The sequence below is a fragment of the Strongylocentrotus purpuratus genome, unplaced genomic scaffold (assembly GCF_000002235.5).
Source record: "Strongylocentrotus purpuratus isolate Spur 01 unplaced genomic scaffold, Spur_5.0 spur5_scaffold_8, whole genome shotgun sequence".
Taxonomy (NCBI): domain Eukaryota; kingdom Metazoa; phylum Echinodermata; class Echinoidea; order Camarodonta; family Strongylocentrotidae; genus Strongylocentrotus; species Strongylocentrotus purpuratus.
In genome coordinates this window covers 251,228-266,482 of record NW_022145614.1, presented here as the reverse complement: position 1 = coordinate 266,482, position 15,255 = coordinate 251,228, and the positions used below count along the sequence as shown (strand labels likewise).

The window sequence follows — 15,255 nt, the reverse complement described above, 5'->3', positions numbered from 1 at the left end:
AACTGTCTTCTCGCAAAACACGTAAAAGTGCCAAACAAAAGCATTACAAATTTTATATATGTAATTATCATGTCGGGTCATCATTCTCGCTATTCTCATATAGTTTGATATATTTCGTAAATTTTCAGTTGCTTGAATGTATATGTATTCGATTTATTCTCTTATTATATAATTCATTGATATTCGTTAGCTTTGAAGTAGGCTATACCTTAACATTGAGTGTCATGACCGGGGAATTCCACATACCTTAATATTACCATATAAGGACTTACAATGGTTAGAGTTTTGCATGTGTCACGGGAAGTGATATGTTGATGTCATTTCCTAAGTAATTCAAAAGTATTCATATTTTTCTCACCTAAAGATGGCGTAAGACCTGGAAAATAGCGGGTAGCCAATTGATTTTAGCGCGAGATTTGAATTTTTGTTTACTTTTGATAGGCAAATGAACAACGCCCCAAATAATGATGCCACGTAGTATTGTGAGTTGATACGAAAATTAGCGATCGTGTTAATGATCAATTTTCGTTTTTGTTTCTGTTAGATAGATAGATAGATAGATAATGGTTTTATTGAGATTAAAAAAAAAACAATGCATCGCGGCCTACAAGGCCGAATTGGGCAATGTTTTACAAATTTAAATACAGTATATAAAAACATTCATATCAAATAACCTCAAATTCATGAACTAAACTTAAATGAGTAGAATGTTAAAAAAAAAAAAAAAAAAGGAGATAAAGAGAAGTGAAGAAGAACATGATGGTGGTGTAGAGTAAAGAAAGCAAAGAAAAAAAGGATGGTACGATTAAGAAGAGGATGAAGAGGAAGGAGAAGAGAGAAAGTAGAAGAGAAGGAAGAAGAAGAAGAAGATTCAAGTAGGGATAGTAAGATGATAGACAGAGGGTAGTGCGAATAGTAACACTATCATAATGTATCGATATCAATATTCAAGCATTACACATTATACAAACTACTAATGATATAGGCGAAGTTATGAAGAAAATAAATACTATATGAAAAATTGTACGAATTAAAAAAAAAAAATTACTCTAGGTAATAGCTTCTCTAAGAAAAAGGTTATAACATTTCAACCAGACTATAACAAAGGAGAACCATTATAAGAAGCAAAAGCAAAAGGAGAAAGAGGGAGAAGAGGATTGAGAAGTAAGGATAAGGGTGAGATGAAGAAAGGAGGTGGGAAAGTAAAAGTGGTAGAGGAAGAGGAGACAACTGTAACATTGGCCATGGAAGATAATTCCAGTCATTTAAACAATTTAAAATAAATGGTTAAACACACATTTTTAACTTCGGTACAGAAAATGTAGTGATCTATTATACAGATACAAAGATTAGACCCCAGTATAAATATAAAAATGGTATATGAATATAAATGTATAAAAAACAAAAATTATTTCATACTTTGTGTGTATCAGTAATTGAAACCATAGTTTGCCTTGTATTGCACTTATGGGATTACATCACAACTATAATATTGGTAGTATTACAAAAATAAAAGTAGATTTCTTGTTAACTAGAATTGTAGATGCGTACAAGTGATGGTATGGGGCTGTTTTTTACTCTGTTTGTAAACAGAGCAAAACATGGTTCTTTGGAGCTTCATCTAGAAGCGTGTGGAAGCGTCATGGTATAGTGGTTCTGACTCTCGTCTTTCAATCATAAGGTCGTGAGTTCGATTTCCACTCCAGGACGTTAAAGTGATAAAGTAAGTGTTACGCAGGCTCCCACTTAGCCGAGTTGGAGCCTCGAGTTGTGGCGAGCTGGCGCGAGCTTATGGCAAGCCGTTTTATCATTAAAACATATTTCTTGATATCAATTCTTGATATCAACAATTACCATTGATTTACAACGGAAAATTATTTCTTGCTATCAAGAATTGATTTCTTGATATCAAGAATTGATTTCTTGATATCAAGAGATATGTTTTAATGATAACACGGCTTGCCATAAGCTCGCGGCAGTTCGCCACAACTCGAGGCTCCAACTCGGCTAAGTGGGAGCCCTGCTTTAGGCGCTATATAAGCAAATATAATCAATCCATACTTTCATTATTTGTTCAACTCTTGCCAAGCCAGAATGAAATTGTGTCAAGTTAAATGGTCTACCAGCAAGCAGTTTATGTTATTTCACATTAACATATGTCTTGGACAAGCTGTTTGCAAGGACAGAACCCCGGGCAGAACGTGCGTCCGTAGACCTGAATTTGTGTAACCCACAAGCGGTGGTAAGCTGAATCGTATTTTGTTAATTAAAGGACCCATGACATCGACCTAATCGAGCGTTCGCCTTCGAGGTCAAAGGCTGGGAGATCAGTCGGTCACTGGGCGGCGAGTTCAAAATCGGTCAGCAGCCTTTGACCTAGCGGCTTTGATTGTTGCCCTAAATCGCTCGACGGCGAACCCCGCCCCCCCCCACTCAGTATGCATGCTTGTTCTCTCTTTTTGAAAGCACCCCCTATGTGAGGACTGCCAACATTTCCGAACCCCCCTTTCGCGGGCTTTTCGCGGGCTTTTCGCGGGCTTTTCCTGCCTTGGAGACCCCCGTAAATCCAGAAAAATGCTTAATGTACCCCCCTAAATTCAGAATAATTTCTCAGGAGTCCAAAGAGGTGTGAGAAAAAAGAAAGAACACCCCCTTTTTTAAAGAAATCAAAGGTGAAAAGTCAAATACACCCCTTTTTTTTACAATTCTCGGGCCGGACTTTGTCGCACGAAAAGTACCCCTTTACCGGACATTTTGGTAACACGCATGCGGTCCCTCCGTTCTCGGACGGCGAACGCTCGATTAGGTCGGTGTCTGAGCGGCGAACGCCCGGCCACCGAGCGTATTTTGGCGCCCCGCCGATCAACGGCCGGCTGACGGGCAATTTCCTTAAAATTAGCCAGTGGCCGGTGGGAGACCACTCAGGTATCGGTGGGTCATCGGTCGCGGTCACTGCCGGGACGCCGCCTGGAGAAGCTCTCCGATTTCAGAAGGGTCATACTTCCGAAAGGTCGGTTACTCCCAAGGATCGTAAATGAATAATTACTAGTATTCATGAAAATGAGAATTTTAGTAGACCTTCTCACCAGTCTGATGTACAATATTCAAAGATGAAATTCTAAATTTGTATCAATTGTGATATGACAAGAAGAAGAAGTATAAGAAGAAGAAAAACTGTATGTTTGTTTATTTTCAATATTATTGTACCTCAATCAGTCACTTGATCTTCCCCCGTGGTTTTGACCGGTAGCTACCAGCAAAATTATTCCTGTCTGCTCCCAATAAATCTCACCCCTTTCTCTCTCTCTCTCTCTCTCTTTCGTTCACCTATGTTTGTTCCTCTCACAATCTTCCCCCTCCCTTTCCCACCTCTCTACCCTCCTCCCCTCCCCTTCTCTCCCATTCGTTCTCTCCCCATAGTCTCTTGCTACTAAATAATCTTTACAAATGAACTGACACCCGTGTACATACCATTTAGTAAGCATTGCTATATTTCTGAAATGGAAATGAAATCGTTACCTTATGCCTAGACACAATTTAACAACAACAACAACCACAACAAGGAACATTACGATGAAAGAGATTATATTGAATAAAAAAGATATGGATAAACGAGACTACACAAATAATTGTTTCAATGTGTGACAAGCGAATCGGTCCAAAGATGGGAAAATTTCTAGTATTGTCATTGTTTTGATGACACGATGATCCAATGACCCACTGTATAGGACTCTATGCAATCATGGCCATATATAATTGGCGACTTACAATCAATCGTACAATTCTATCTCCAATCTTATTGCAATTAATCAATTGATTCTTGAAAGGCATTGTATCTATCTGTAACATAATAATGATCGTACTTTACTAATAATTGTAAAGTTACGATTGATAGAAGGAGATATGATTACTTTATGGGGGTTAACGATAAATTTTGGAGAGGTGTAATTGATCGTATTTTTTTTTTTTTTTTTGGGGGGGGGGGGAGAACCCTATCGACTTGAGCACGTGTTTGGTTTTCAAAACAAAATGGCAATTTTACTTTAAATGCAAATATTAGTCGTTAATGTATATGATCTAATAGTCCATTCAATTGAATAACTTTCACCTATACATTTTTAGAGCAAATCTAAGATCCCCTCCATATTGGGGGTCATCAGTTAATTTTTTTGTCTTTCTATTTTTCCTTTTTTTTTTTTTTTTTTACAAATTTGTTTTTTTTACTCATATCATGTTTTTTAAACTTGTTATCTTTATGTTGTATTATGTTATTTGACATTAATTACATCGAGTTAATAAAACGAAGTCTTTGTGGCAGATGTAAGTTTTGTTGTTGTCATATTTAGATCAATATTCAACTTAATTCATATTTACAGTCGGGGTCTGACCACTTGACCGAAAGTCCACAAAACTGAAGATCCGCGAGACCAAATATGAAAAAGGTTCCGCGAGACCGAAGGTCCGTATAAGACCGAACGTGTTAATAATATGCCGCAAGCTATCTATCTGGGCCGAATTTTGGTCGCGTATGTTTGACAAAATAGACTAATTTCATGTCCCGTGCACAAGACAATTGATAAATAATTATAATGACCCTAGTGCACACAGATTCATCATAACAATTTCTTTGTATGCACCCCTTCAGCTGTGGAAATATTGTTGTCATTGATTTTGCTGACGTTTAAAGGTAATACAAAGTTTTGGTATGGGGTATGAATTTTGTTCATATGAACATATTGGAAGCATATGCGATCCTACAATATTCAGGGATCGTTGTCGCGGTTGAAATCGAGTCTAAAGTTATGAAATTGTAAATAATAAAGTTTTTATGTTGTATAGCTCCTCTTAAGGTCAAGATATTAATTAAGCTATAAAACAATGTTTCTTGACTAAAATCGACCAAATAGCTATTTCCGTTTGGAAATTATATATCGCAACTACATATTCTGAGATTTTCATGGTCGCAGCTACCATTGTACGGCCGTAGACGCTATTTGAAATTTAACAAAATTTACCGGGAGCACCGGTAAATGTTTATAATCCATTTTTCTTGAAAGCAAAAGTGTTTTAGGGGCTAAATTTTCTAGTGCTCATAATACATCCACAGGGGCATCCAGATATATCAAAATTGTAAAGCATCACTATCCACCCAATTTACAGATTTCCCGAAACTTTGTATTACCTTTAAGGTGCCATATAAAAGAATGCTCTTTGAAAGAGGTTTTTGTCATCAGACAATCAATAGCTATATGAACTGAGTTTGCTTATATAATAATGACAAATAATAATACTAATAATGATTACAATGATAATAATAATGATAATAAGAACATTAACACCAATAATAATAATGTTGTTTACCCAGGGAGGCCTCATCAGCATCATGAAGCTTATGCATTTATTATTACTCCAACAAGTACCAGCTGGTATACCCAATTACCCCAACAAGTACCAGCTGGTATACCCAATTACACCTGGGTTAAGAGTGGCAAATGTAGCTTGCCGGAGGACGTTATAGTGCCGGGCTCCATCAAAATATAATGGTTTAAATACAGGTTTATATGTTTTTATTAATAATTGTGGAAGTAATTTGTGTTTTAATGTATCAATAGCACTGCGTCAATTCTCTGGTCGTGCTATTAACCTATAGTAATCTCTATTCTGCGACCTGTTGCGAACTATTCAAATAATGCGAATATCATGCCCTTCCAATATTCGACTATCAAAATTTTTTAAATTGAGGTTTGAAGTTGGGGACACCGAAACCGTTACATATCTACCTGGAAATCGTCTGGATGGTGTACAAGAATAGTAGAATGGTGTAATGGGAAAGCCTCAACGGCTCAACCAAAGTTCTACACCCTAGCAAAGTACATGTATGTCGATCGTATAACTGCGCACATTATTATGTTTTTCGGTCTCACGGTCCTCCGGTCAACTGGGCTGTAATGTAATCGTTAAGGTATGAAATATAAAATCCTTCATCCTAGTATTGTATGTCAGATCATGCTACAAATAATATTGATGTTATTATGTCCATTCAAATGCAGCCCGTATTTAAATCAGAGATAAACCTTCGCAATAATATAATTAATTCCAATAATCGCAGAGGGTACTTTATTTTCAGCATTTGCATTGGCTATGAATTAAAAAAAGTATTCGATACATTCTCCCATTTCTGATAGAAACAAATAATGAAACTTTGTCTAGTGAACCTTCACCGATCTATGCATATAGTTTACTATACAAAAGGAATTATATTCACACCATCCGTAGGGCGATAAAATGATTACTTTGAATACAAGTGAAGCAAAAAGCAGGGTTTTCTTAACATTTCATAAAGTCAAGAGTTAATATATAAATACAAGTAAAGCGGATTATTGATATTCCCATAAAACCAAGCATAATATAAGATGCTCATAAAACAAGTGATTCTCCGGCTTAATTCCTCTATATTTATATGAAAATCAGCACATATACCTTCCAAAACATCTACAACTTACATATTGTATAAGACCTAACAGCTTATCCTCTTTTTTCTAATTTTTCAGGCATATTGACAGAGACAATGCGGGAAATACAAGTCAACATTATCATTACCATTTTTATAATTATCATTTTACATTATTTACTATTGTTGTTTTCTGATGCGGCAGATTATAATGGCACATGAAATATATATGTCGAGCTTTGGTCAGTCGTTTGTAACACCGACCATGGCTATAGACATGATGGCGGCCATTTTTTTGTCTACTAGTAGTCCTTCATGTAACACCGACCATGGCTATAGACATGATGGCGGCCATTTTGTTTTATCTACTAGTAGTCCTTCATATAACACCGACCATGGCTATATGATGGCGGCCATTTTGTTTTATCTACTAGTAGTCCTTCGTGTAACACCGACCATGGCTATAGACATGATGGCGGCCATTTTGTTTTGTCTACTAGTAGTCTTTCAGGTCCAAGACATCTTTAAGATATTGATCTGGAAGGATGACGTAATCATCTTCTTTTCGTCCAAGAAGACGGAATCTTCTGGATCGTAGTTTGTCCTTCAAACCTCCTCCCCTCTCGATCTCAGGCAACTGAAGACGATATACGGCACTGTATGAGAGAGAAAATGTTCATTGTCTAACTAACTCGAAATCTTCATGTTGAAAGGTGTGGTGAATTGACTCGATACTAAAGTCAGTTTCGATATATGCACTGACTTGTAAATTTGATTTCGATTCAAAGGCAAAAGAGTTGAAAGTGCTAAATTGTCTGGAAACCAAATAGCAATACTGTGTTAAAATTACCCAATTTATTTTTTCAGGCTCGTCTTTGAGTTTAGAAATATAGCAACATACTGTAGATGCATACTTGCAAGCGCCTGAAAACGAATTTCTTTCAATAGAGTAGCTAGAGGCGAACCATATGGTAATTATCAGGCAACTTTTCCACAATTATGTTTTCTTTTAGCTAAGATATGTTCACATATCATATTCAATTCAATTTCAGTTTAATTCAATTTAATTTAAATTTAATTCAATTTATTTCAACCATAGAAATCCATATACAATCATTCATGGAAATATAAAAACATGGGGTTAGGAGCCCCTAAATAAGTTTGAATACGAACAAAAACAACATTATAGGGAAAACAATTATATACAAGAAAGAGATTTAAAAAGCCTATATGAGCATAAAACATTTACAGAAAAGCACCAGCCATAATATGAGCACACATAGGACACGGTGTCAAGTGACACTGCGTCCCTATGCGTCCTAAGCCGGTGCTTTACAGTATAACAAAACATTACAAATTATTCATTATTTAATTGGGCGTGATGTTTTTTATTCTGCTGTCATTCATATTACTATCTTTATCATCGTGAAATGCTGCATAAATGGGTAGTATTAACTTCAAAGTGTAAATATTTATGAGTTAAGCTCGAGGTAGTTCAGAATATCAAGATAACACATGGTTATGAAATAACACAAATCCGTTAAATGTTTTAGTAGTGTAATTGCAAATGCAATATCATTAAAATAATGTCAATGTTAAGAGTCATACTTAAGATTGAACTTAATACATGTATCAAGATGTAAATAGGGATGGATGATGCGTACCGTGGATCGTCATCTTTAACCAGTTTCTTGATTTCTGAGAGATAAGACTCAAACTTCTTCTGACACAGCATGGGGTCCCAAAATCCCTACAAACAAAAGAATAATTCGATTGATCAAAACGGGTACATCGATTCTATGTATAAAATATCACATAACAATATATGTATGATTTTAAACGAATTGACGATGATGGCGTCGCGTCGGTAAGACATCCGGTAACCATGGTAACCCATGGAAAGCTAACTATAACCAAGAGACCTGTCCGAATCAGCGTGTGCTTCATATACCTATATTTGGACTACCGATTTAATTCGTATTCTGACAGCAGTATTTGCATTTAATTAGATACTTAGTTATAAACCAAACATGGCATTTTGGGGATGCAGCAAAAGTTGAAAAAAAAAAACCGTAAAAAACCGGTTCTATTCAGAATGAAGACGATCGTCCAAGCTACCCCTTTTATCTCTTTCCTTCTTTCTCTTCTCTTCCTTACATACTGAGAATATGTATTTCACTTTTTGTTTTCTCTCTCTCTAGACTAGTCTATACAAGAAACCTTATTATACTTAAATGGCAAAATACACAGATGCATTATACCATTATTCTTTTTAAACAATCATTGTTTGCATATTACATTAATTTTAGATGATTATAGTTCTAGTAATACTTGATTTTCTGTTCTTGTTTACTTAGTCTTAATTCCTTGTACTTCATGCTTTTAGTAATTTTCGCAGTTCGACTTTTAGTCGCGACGGATTTATCTTACAATACTTTGATATACTATTATTAGTATTTGCATTTTACATAAAAGACTTTCTTTTGAATATAATTGAACCAACGACTGACCTATTCAGAAGTTTGGGTTTAAAGATGCTCATGCGTGGGTATAGTCGTTCGTGAAGTAGGCAATTAAAGGGACACTAGTGCGTACGTCTGTGTGCTGCCCTCTATATACACACGCATGAGCAACTTTAAGATATCAACATATTCATTACATTAATGATATTGGTGCTATACTGCAAAAAGTTTGATAAAGATTGCAGGCCCGTAAGTGCCGTAACAAAGATATTAGTGGGGGGGGGGGGGGGGGTGCAGGCATTATATGAAGTGGACCCCTAAGGGGCCTGGATTACCAATAACTGGGGATGGAAATCCAAAGAAAGGAAAAGAGGAAGGATGAGAAGCCTTACCTCTGATTTCGAAGACAGCTGATTGGTCTTCATGGTCTCGACTGATGTTATGATATGCCTTCTATCATTTCTCATACCACATATCACTTCAGGGATGCCAGCCATGTAGGCCTGTGACCACCACTGTAAAGTCTTGTACCTGCATGAAGACAAAAGAACATAAAGATGAACCTGGTCGTAACCCTCTCCTTCTCCTTTTAATGAAGGACCACGACTATATCACCACAACGCAAAACTGCGACATTAATTCATCGCCTAGGACAGGGACGGGGAGGCGGCTTCCAAAGTTGGGGAGGGGAGGGGGGGGGCATCGAAAAGGGGCACTTAAAATAATAATGATAATAATAATGAATACTTAAAAAGCGCATTTATATAATAACTTACTCAAGACGCTATAAAAACAAAATACACGAATCTCTCTCCAGAATTTGAACAACATAATTTAATGTTTCTGAAAGGTTTATCCGGAGCAAGCTGAAAGTCACTTGGCAGCGCCTTCCAGAGGACTGGTTTGCGCAACATACACAAATGCACATGTTCAACTTGTTGTCAAGAAGGAGCACTTCTTACAAAGTAATAGGGGCTCTTGTCAAAGAAAAAGGGGCATTTTTCCAATGTAAAAATAGGCATGTCTTACAAAACAAAAGGGGCACTTTTGAGGTAGGCCTATTTGAAGAAGTGTGGCGCACAGTGCCCCCTGCCCCCTGCCCCGGGGGAGCACCGCCTCTGTGAATTGATTATGCATACGATTCTACCGTAGCGTCATGTGATAAATTAAATATCAAACCATGGAACTATCAAACTAAGGAAACCATTCCTCCATCAGGACAATGTAATAACGACTCGTAAAATTTCATACACACCGATGCAGCCTTGCAGCATACAAGCCCAAACCTATAATATTTCTATATACACAAACGTGGGAATTCCCACATTTCAGATTGCGCAATACGGGCGGCCGAGCGTAATAACTATGGTCATAGAGCTTGCACACCTCACAAGTCCCCCCCCCCCCCCCCCAAGCGCGACGTGTTTCCACATAGATTGATTGGTTACTTTTATTCAGATTTCATGCACAAATAGAAGTAAAGCGAATAAGAGAATTAGTAGTACTCCAGAGTCAAAAAAAGTTTAGACCTAGAAATTGCTAATTATTTTAAAAACAGTAAATGTTTATACATAGTATGAAAAATTGTTTTATCCCAAATCATTTGGTATCATTTTTGTGTGATATGTGTTCACGCTTGGATAGACAGGAGGCATTGTTTGCGAGAGTGCAAAAATTGATTTGCGCCAAACTTGCTAGTGTGATGTTTGAATAAAACAATAGGGATTTGGATATTAATTCGGTCTTTGCAGATCCAAATAACAAAATTAATCATGCCACACGTATCAAATATCAAATATCGACGAACATTTGTGCGTGTGCGTGTGTGTGTGTGTGACTTTGCTTCTGCAAAAAGCATATGCAATGCATTTCATTTGATACATTCAATGCATTCTCTCACTCCGCTAATCCCAACATAATACATGCTGTAGGCATCACTTTGGCGCAAGTCGATTTTTGCACTCTCGCAAACAATGCCTCATGTTCATCCAAGTGTGAACACATACCACACAAAAATGATACCAAATGATTTGGAATAAAACACTCTTTCATAAGATGTATAATAATTTACTGTTCATAGAATATGTTTTAAATAAATAGCAATTTTCTAGGTGTAATTTTTTTTTTTGACTCACACGGTATATGGAGTACTGAGATGTGTCACAGAACTAGCAAGCATTATCAGTCTGCACTAATCATATAGCACTAGTAAACTTACAACAATTATTCTAAATTCCTCTTGCTGGAATCTCGTCTACACATACATGCACATAGAGTTTATATTCTATCTAAATAACAACCAATAGTTTACTAAATATATTCTCGGAGTGAAAGAGAACTGATAAACAATACAGAGAGAGGAAGAGAGAGAGAGAGAGGGGGAGAGAGAAAGAGAGAGGGAGAGAGAGAGAGAGAGAGAGAGAGGGGGGGGCGAGAAAGAGAGAGTGAGAGGGAGGGAGAAGGATACATGGACACGAAATACAATTAGAGAGAGTCATGGTAGCAAGAGCTTTATGTTGTCACCTTTTGAAATTTGTCAGGGGTTTCCCTTCGAGATCATGCTTTCTGGTTTTGATGCAGACATAGTTTTCTGGAGATGTCTGATTCGAGTCCTTTCGTTCTGCCTGAACTTCGGTGCTGAGAATGATACGGTGATTGCCATACTGTGTCTTCATCACCGCTACATACTCAGCGTAAGCATTCACTGGTTCGTCGAGGTCAGGCTTGCTGCTCCCGTCAGCTTTAAAGTTGAAAATTGTTTTCAAGTGAATATAAAGTATTAGTACAAAAAAGTATTTAAAAGTCGAAACATAATTATATCTGTTCATTTTTGCTTATTCTATGTTAATTAAAAAGGGTAATCCCTTAAGTACATTAAACTGCTCTGTTAGAGAGCTTTGTTTACATAATTAAAATCCAAAGAAAAACAATAAAAAAATTACTATACTGTAAAGTAAAATATTGCAATACATAGCTGCAACAAAAGAACAAAAATATGAAACGATAGTAGAAACACGTATTAGCCTTTTGATCACGTCTTTATTACACATTTCAATTAAAATAAACTATAATTTATTTATAAAAAAATACCGAAAAGATAAGTAATTTGTATAACTAAAGCCTCGGCGGATCCAGGAAGGGGGACGGGGCATGACCCACACCCGCAAAACCCAATCTGGTATACTCTTATTACAACTTAAAGGAAATAAATGAGTGCACGTATTGTGTTCGTGTACTCCACTCTCGACACAATTTGTGTTTTGTAGATGGCAGCTAGGAAACGTAACAACCATTATAGCGGTTAGTTGTCAGAGACTCTTAATAAACAACTTTGCTCCACCCCCTTAAGAGAATATTCGAGATCTGCAGCTGTCACTGGCTTGGTTCTAGGAGGGGATCGAGGGGGTTTACGGGGGCGTATATAGGCAATCTTGAATCGCTTAGAATCGTTTATGGGGAGCTTGAATCCCAAGCTTCTCTCCTGAACCAGTACTTGAATTCATTTTTTTCATTTGGTATATATAGCATATCAATTCTCCGTCGAGGTGCTGTGATGATAGCATGATTATGCGGGATAGAACCAGAGAATACAGAAAGATAGACAGAAAAAAGATGTAACAAACAAGAACTTACGACTTGTGATGCACTGAGCAAACTTCTTGCCACCAAATCCCATCTCTATTTGCCGCGCAGTTTCCTCATAAGTATCCTTAACGTTCTCGATATAGTAGGTTCCATTGCAGAGTGTTACAAGGATTTCAAGCTTGTCCAGGCTAGCCACTGCACGAAGAAGACGACAGAAAAATCCTCTGCGACCTACGAAATCGATGTCGAGCCTAAAAATTATATAATTTGACAAAAAGATTGAAGGAGTCATAATGCGTAATAAGTTTTACATACGAAAATGAATGAATCAATATAAATGGCTTCGATTAAATGAAAGTTTCAGATCCCGTAAGTGTATATTTACACCTTAAACATTTAAAAAAAAATTGACAAAATCACCCCCCCCCCCCAAAAAAAAAAAAAAAAAAAAAAAATTCAACCAAAAAAAAAATATCATGTTTTTTACTTAAAATTGCGATGATAAATAGACATAAGTCTGTTGAAATTGTAATAAAAATGTATATTATTTAATTTCAAGGTCTCCTAAAAATGTTATTTACAAAATACTACTTTTTGTCAAAAGGGCCGCTTTTTTGGACGCCCCTCCGATTTAGGGATGTTCGCTACAAATTAAAAAAAACACCTCTGAAATATTGTGCAATATGATAAAATCTTTCAAATAAACAAGGTGTGCTTTTTTGTGTTGGAGTTGCAGGCAAACTCCTCTTTTCTGACTTTGGCCCTACGCTAAATAGCTATTACTTGATAAATAATTATGACTGTGATATGCGCTCTAGTATACAAGAAATAAATATTGTTACAGGGTAAACTTGCATTTAGTTCATTATTTTTAGTGCATGGATACGGATATATAGGCAAATTTGCTTCAGAATTTACCTAATATATAACCGTATCCATGCACTACTTATGACAGGTTGGCCAACCTGGTTCGAGTTATGCACAATATGGCATTATATGGCGAATACTGATTTTATTTTATTTGATTTGAATTTATTTTCTTCTGCATTCATATAAGCATACAATTTTACAATAATAATATAAAGTACAATAAGTATTTTTCTGACAATGAATCATAAATTGCTTGATAATACGACAGCCCCAGACAAAACTCATGCAATATACTAACACATTTATTAAGCAGAAACGGATAGGCACTTGAAAATACAAATTTTGATGAAGGTGATATTGACAATGCAGATGATGATGAAGATGATGGTGATAATGATGATGATGATGACGATGATGACAATGAATGAAATGAAGGAAGAGATGACATGATAACGAATGAAGAGTTGACACAGAAATTTTACATTGAGTATTCAGATAATGTTGGGCAAGCACAAATAATTACGCGCCATGTTATACCCGATTGAAACCAAATTGGCCAAACTCTGTGAATAGATGGGTTTGGTCATATCCAAATTAAAGTATAACGTCATGTCCAATTTCTTTAACCCCACCACATTCATTTACCATTACCAACACCGTGTATAGCTTCATTCTTACTTTCTAGATGATCCTTCTGATTTTAAAACTTTCTTTTTGATGAGCTCGTCTCGATGATCATGAAACCAGTCCAGAACGGGGCTCATCGACGTCGGTACAATTCCAGATGGCTTTCTATCCGTGTATTGTCTAAGCCCCTGCAAGAGATCGAAATTAGGCTGGTCATCGTCAGGTTCGATTAGGAAGCGACGTTGACTCAAATCGTTTCGATATTTCTTGTCCTCGCCAATCGAGAAGTTCCCAAGTACCTCGTACTGGTTGCTTATAGCTGTACGGCTAGCCATGTTCCCGTCGAGATAAACACGAACAAATACTTGAGATGGTCGATACAGGGCCCGATCTTCGTAATTTACAGGTATAAACTAGCGTTGAATACAATCTGTATGGGCGTATCCGTAAAATGCATATGATACCATATAAGGACTTATAGTGGTTAGAGTTTTGCATGTATTCTCAAATATAGATGTTTGCTGTATAAACGCTATTAACCGTCTTCTCGCAAAACATGTAAAGGTGTCCAAAAATCATTACAAGTCTTTCGTATGTAATTATCACGTCGGTCATCACTCTTGCCATCTCACATGGTTTAATATATTTCGTAAATTTTAAGTAGCTTGAATGTACATGCATTCGATTTATGTTCTTATTATGTCACTGATATTCAGTATCCTTGAAGAAGGCTAGACTTTTATATTGTATGTCATGACCGGGGAATTCCACATACTTATATACCTTGATATCACTAGGCTATTAATATTTTGTGTCATGACTGGGGAATTCCACATATAAAAAATAACATTACTTAGCAATACATAATTTACAAAACATCAAGATAAAAAAGGGAAGATATGAAAATAGAGAAAAGAAGGAGGACACATCACATGAACAATTGACATTATAATTTTTAGAATTTTTCAATTAGAAATTGCTCGTATAGTCGTTTTTGAATTAGTTGATTGTATTAATATTCTTAATCAATCAATAATGGTAAATTGCAAATATGAAAATGAGACTTACAGATGTCAAATAAAAATGAAATTCCACCGTATACCTTTCGGTAATTAGCCGACAGAAGAATTCAGTTCTAGAGATTGAAAATGTAGGAATAGAGTTGGCATTGTTGAATAGAAGGCATGAGGGGGGAGAGAGAGAGGGGGAGAGAGAAAGAGAGAGAGAGAGAGAGAGAGAGAGAGAGAGATAGGTAGGTAG

The 15,255-nt window shown here is 36.4% G+C and overlaps 1 protein-coding gene across 1 annotated transcript; it reads right to left on the bottom strand.

The window, feature by feature from the left end:
* Positions 1–5,435: 5,435 nt before the first annotated feature.
* Positions 5,436–14,430, bottom strand: LOC581203 (decapping and exoribonuclease protein). Its single transcript, XM_030975917.1, has 6 exons — positions 14,047–14,430; positions 12,547–12,749; positions 11,437–11,653; positions 9,306–9,444; positions 8,116–8,201; positions 5,436–7,107 (listed from the first exon to the last, which is right to left on the bottom strand). The coding sequence occupies exons 1-6, from the start codon at positions 14,328–14,330 to the stop codon at positions 6,948–6,950; spliced, it is 1,089 nt and encodes a 362-aa protein (XP_030831777.1). The 5' UTR covers positions 14,331–14,430; the 3' UTR covers positions 5,436–6,947.
* Between the last annotated feature and the right edge of the window lie 825 nt (positions 14,431–15,255).

Excerpts from the sequence above, each read along its gene's own strand:
- LOC581203 (XM_030975917.1), bottom strand. The coding sequence starts at position 14,330 with ATGGCTAGCCGTACAGCTATAAGCAACCAGTACGAGGTACTTGGGAAC. Across the intron at positions 9,445-11,436 it reads CCCCTGACAAATTTCAAAAG|GTACAAGACTTTACAGTGGT; the intron begins GTGACAACATAA and ends GTCTTCATGCAG. Across the intron at positions 8,202-9,305 it reads AGCTGTCTTCGAAATCAGAG|GGATTTTGGGACCCCATGCT; the intron begins GTAAGGCTTCTC and ends TTTTGTTTGTAG.